The sequence below is a fragment of the Crocodylus porosus genome, unplaced genomic scaffold (genome assembly GCF_001723895.1).
Source record: "Crocodylus porosus isolate Cpor-Errol unplaced genomic scaffold, CroPor_comp1, whole genome shotgun sequence".
Lineage (NCBI taxonomy): Eukaryota > Metazoa > Chordata > Crocodylia > Crocodylidae > Crocodylus > Crocodylus porosus.
The window spans coordinates 47,488-52,879 of NW_017728952.1; the positions used below are offsets into that span (position 1 = coordinate 47,488).

Sequence of the window (5,392 nt, forward strand, 5' to 3'; positions counted from 1 at the left end):
TGAAAAAAACCCTTTTTTTCTATATTCAGCTTTCCAAAAACAAGATGCATGCTTTATTTGGGGGTATGTTGTATGCAAGAAATGTGGTTGATTACTAGATCAAGTCAAATTAATGATGCAAGGTAATCATATTCAATAAGTTAGTTCTGAATTTGGAATGAAGCAGGATGAGGTACTCATTACCTGAAATATTTCAAGTGCCAAAGTAACTTTCCCTCAAGAATTCTAGAGACCAAGTATATCTCTTGCTTATGTACATTTTTAATAAGTTTTGTAATGATGGAGAAAACCCAAAGACTAGAAGAGGGTAAATGTTGTGTCCTAATACACACAAGACAAGCAAAATCAACTGGGTAGCTATAGGCTGCTTGGTCTTGCAGCAGTTCTGAGCAAGGTCAGCTATGGGATTCAGTTACTAATTGATTATTCATTAAGTCTTCATAATAGGTTAGACCGGGGATTGGCAACCTACAGCCCATGGGCTGGATCTGTCCTGTGGAGCCATTTTATCTGGCCCATGGCAGTGGGGGCTTTGTAGGTGGTTGGTTGTAGGGTGGCGGGGTGGGGAGGGCTTCACCTCTGTGGTGGCTAGGTGTTAGGCAGAAACTGCGGTGGTGGCACTGCAGTGGAATGGGGGGCAGTAATTACAGCTGTGACAAAGCAGGCCAGGTTGGAAGTAGCTTGCGCTAAGGTCCATCTCTGTTATACTGACCCCCCGCTCCAAAATATTGCTAATGCCTGGGTTAGAAAAAACACTTGTCTAGTATGATTCAGGCACAGCTGATCCTGCCTTGAATGGGGAGTTGGACTAGATAATGTCCTGGGGTCCCCACTTTATGATCCTATGCATAAATATCCTGTATGGTCAAAACTGAAAATACTAAAACAGGTTCAATATTCTGATTATGCCAGATTTTTTAAAGTATCACTTTGAAAGAGAGAGTTCTGTGGGAAGCCTATGTACTGGCCCTATAACCAGGAGATGCACTAGAAAAAGATTCTATGGGGAAAAAGGATGGAGATTGCAACCATAGTAAAACATGGGCTCCCTAAAATCCCAAGTGTTGGCTATTGACAAGGAATAAATCAGAGGAAATGTTTTCTGGTATTTGGTTCAGTTTTGGTTTGTTCCCACCCAAAGTGGCAACTGGTCTGTTTGCTGAACTGGTCTAATCTGCTGCCTGGTCAGTAGACATGACTCCTGACCTGGGAGAGATGGTCCAGAAACAAAATTCTTGGGTAAATGATAATTCACAAAACCAAACCATCTCAATATTACTTAGGGTTTTAAAACAGTATCTCGGGTACTTTTGCTTTTGATGCTAACCATTCTGATCTCCACGGCCCTCTAGAATATAAGTAATTGAAAGGTCAGACTTTTAAAGGAATGCCAGAATACTCTGAAGCATATGAACCATAGGAATTTCCCCAGGCCAAGTCACTCTCATATGTGGATGATTCCTTTATTCATCAATTAAAATATTCCTTTTTGTGTGTTGCTATAGGAGACCAACTTGTATTGTATTTGCATTTTAATGAAGAGAGTATTTTGCAAAAATTTCTGCCTTGTGGTCAAGGCTATTTCTTGATACCACTCTCAATTACTGCATTGCCATTAATGAGCAAACAACAATAAACAGGACTAAGCTTAGAATTTGTTTATCTTGAAGAATTCCTTTAATAACTACAAAAAATTCTTCATTGATGAATATAATGCCAGAGAGCAAGTCTTCTGTTAAGCACTTACCATATAGATGATTTCAACGATGAAAGCTACTGGAAGGGCAGGAAAAGAGGAAATAAAATTAGCAAATAGAAAAATAATTGCAAAAATACAAAGACTTAACCTCTTTATGAGGTTTCTCTCCCTTCTAGATAGATAGATGTTCTTCCAGGACATTTAATGGAAAACGTCCAAAAGATTGAACATTTAAGGATGCTTCCCAATTAATATTTTAAAGTAAAATTAGATTGTAAAAATGAAACCAAACTGTTAAGACTACACAAGTAAGCAAATTTATTTTAAGACAGAACAGATATTGTGGCAAACAACCATATGCAAATTCAGTTGATAACAGGGGTAAATATCAGACTTTTTTTCAAATAGATAAAAAATATATTCTGATTTTTTTTGTCCTAAAAAGCAGCTTGTGTCTTTTTTTTCTTTCTTTCTTTTCATCCAATAAGCCAAGGAACTCCACAATCAGAATGTAGGCTCCTCAGCTGGCAGAGATGTTTGAAGACCCCATCAGGAAAATGGATGTTTCCTTGCAGTGGTTCGAGCTTCCACTAAATCTACACTAGTGTAAAATGAATGTGTCCAACAACTGCAGCAAAAATACTATGGAAACACAGTCTTCCTAGTGTAGATTTGGTAAATTCTATGCATTTGTAATTCTGGTTCTCTCTAAGACTAATCCTTTTCTAGTTAGTTTTAAGTCTCCTATCTACCATTTCCTTTTCTTGGCTTCTGGCTCTTGATTTTCATAAGAAAAAATCTATTACTACCAAAGACATTGCCTTTATTTTGACAGATTGGGAGAAGCACTGATTTGACAGTCAAAGCTGTGACAAATTTAGCTACTTGGATCTGATACTCCTGAAAGCCATCAATTTCACAAGCTAGACAGCTGCTTCTCATTTTTATCTGTGGGACACGTGTCCACAAAGTCTAAAGAACAGTAAGTAGTGAAAACCAAGTTTCTCTTCATTTGTACTTCATATATGACAGAGCAGCTGGGGGTATAGACCTTACATGTGACTAAGCCATCTTACCCTGAATGGGCAGAAGTAGCATTAAAAAGATGAAGAAACGCGTTTGAATCTATATGCAATGCTCAAATAATGGCTTCCAGGGTGAATTTCTAGTGCTACCAACAAATCCACCCGATGTCTTTACTATTACATTTCTTCATTATACAATACACAAAATATGTTCCTAATTTGTCTTGGCAAATTTTCCATCTCCTCAGTATTCACCCAGGGACCTGTGCAGTGACTACCACTCTTTCTACCCCAGAGTAGAGCAAGCTGCCAGTATTACTCCTGTATGAGGCCCAAACAGCAGCTGCAAAAATACTTTCTTTCCTTTCTGGCTAAGTGGGCAGTCTCTAAAGAATTCCTATTCCCATCTTTCACTCACTGAATAAACAAAGCACCTAGCTCTTTTGCATGGCTGCAAGAGGTGCACTACTATGTGCTCTTTGGTTTGCTTCTGAATAAGACTGAAGTTGTTGTAAGGCCTGGCATAGACACAATCATGCAACTGTGATGCAAGCAGAAGACCAAGCTACATGACATGCACAATGCTGAGGCAGCATGAGGACTGTTAATGCTTAAGAGATGGAGTCCTTTTTAGGCCTGTACATCCTATTCACATCAGAAAACAAATGACTAAATTCATGTGAATGAAACTGGTGCAAAAAGCAGGTAAAGGGTCAACCAACTTCAACTACCTGAGGAGTTGGACAGATTCTTGGCCCTGTGAGGTGAAATCATCTCTTAGAAGAAATACCAGTGTGTATTGTGTAGAAACACAGCTGCTTTCTGGAAAAAAAACAATTCCAAACCCAAATCAAGCACACATAGAAAACATTAGATTGTCAATGATACTTTGAAACAAATTCAAGTTTATCATCATTGTGTGTGTGTTTACATTATACAAACAGACAAGAAAGACTTTTAAACTTCAAGCTTTTGTTCAGCATGTCTGCAGTTAGCATCCACAAAAGCACCATTGGATATGGAAGAATTAGCACCACATAGTTTTAGGACCTAACTGGCAACATGCATCACTGAAAAACTTGGAATATGGAAATTTGTGTAGTATATGGTACAGTCTATTATAAACAATACAAGGCAATTGATGATTTTTCATACAGTACAATACAGTCACTGATCAATGAAACCTTTCAGTACAGTACGTGACAAGTAACACCTTGTACCCTGTTAACACTAGGATAGGCTGTAGATTTAATTTTTCCTATGAGAGGAACTTGGCTGGTAGTTTATCTCCTCCCTTCCTTTGAAATTCAGGGTCTAATATTTACATGGTCTCAGAAAGCCTGCCCAGATTTGTCTGTGTGTGTTTTGGCAGCATCAGATATGAAACTTTAACTTGCAGATTTGGAGGTGAAGGAACTGAATGAGAGAAACAAAAATAAACTACAAAATATAAAGATGAACTCATTCCCACCACCAGCCTTAGCTTTCTTGAAACTTACTCTTTGTGTTATTTCATGGAGTCTATATGGTGAGGGAGTGCCCTTTGAATCTGATGCCTGGTGTGGAGGAGATCCTGCCTCAGTCTAAATCTGAAGGTTTCTGTTTTAACATACTGGTGTATGGTGAGCAGGATGGTGTCCACTCCATGGAAGGGAGCGAAACCTAGGGAAATGACTGCTTCCTAGGGTAAGAGAGCCTGCCCCTACTCCCCAGGATACTGGAGCTTCACAAGGGCCAAATGACAGTACAAAGACAACTGCCTTGCACTATAGCTTACAGGAACTTCCAATAACCAGGATTTAAAATGGCCAGGACCTCTACACCTGCTACACTGCTTGTGGACCCATCTTCTTAAATCACACTCTCCTCCTACTCCCCATTTGCTGCTACCTCAAGCCCTTGTCCACAGCACCTCTTAACCTGTTTTATTACTGCAACCTCTACCTCCCTCCTTTATTGCTACTATTGGCACTTCTCTTGTTGCCCTCCCTTCCTTACAGTATTTTTAAACCTGCTGTTTGCATACATCCAAATCCCTCCTTTGCTCCCTTCTGTCTCATCTGCTTCTCTCAGGTTACCTTCGTTTGTCTTTGATCTTGCCTTTTCTTCACATCCTATCTCATGATGCCTTGTCCACCAGCATGTTTTTAGCTATCATATTTAAGTGGATCGCTCTCAAGTTTATCCCTTTGCTAACAAATTTGTATTTTGCTGTCATCTCAACATCTTGGCCTATCTCCCAATCAGGTCTGTGTCATTCAAACAGCATCTCACCTAGCCCGCATGGGACTCTTGATCTTCTTCCCTCCTCCCTTGTATCACCACAGAGATCCTTGTAACTCCATAAACGTGGGCATCTGCCTCAGACTAGTCTCCAACAGAGTACACACCCAGCAAGGACAGAAGCTTCTTGCTACTTTTTCACTAGCAGCATCTCCAAGACTAGATATTTTTTGTTTGTTTTGCTGGCTGTGGTTCCTGGTGACATCACCCCTACCAGTCCTAGTGGCTATGACCTTCTTGTAAGCCAGGACTCCTGAAACTAGACACTTCATACTCATTCCTTTGTTATATCCCTGTCTCTACAGTCTTGCATCTGTATTTTCAGAGCTTACAAGCAAACAGGGGCCTCCGGGCAATATAATGTTAAACAGGATTACCATGATCA

General features: G+C 39.8%; 1 protein-coding gene across 8 annotated transcripts in view; it reads right to left on the reverse strand.

The window, feature by feature from the left end:
• Positions 1-212: 212 nt before the first annotated feature.
• PURG (purine rich element binding protein G) overlaps positions 213-5,392 on the reverse strand; it is a 44,478-nt gene continuing 39,298 nt past the window's right edge. For 5 of the 8 annotated variants that reach the window (XM_019556375.1, XM_019556381.1, XM_019556379.1 and 2 more), the window contains 2 exons: positions 1,748-1,776; positions 213-1,206 (listed from right to left, as the gene is read on the reverse strand). Coding sequence is in view for 2 of the 8 variants with exons in the window: in XM_019556382.1 (XP_019411927.1) it covers positions 1,761-1,776 (16 nt within the window). In the remaining 6 variants the exon portion in view is untranslated. Of the gene's footprint in view, positions 1,207-1,747; positions 4,645-5,392 lie in introns of all 8 variants that reach the window. The other 3 variants (XM_019556376.1, XM_019556378.1, XR_002104927.1) reach the window with 2 other exon arrangements.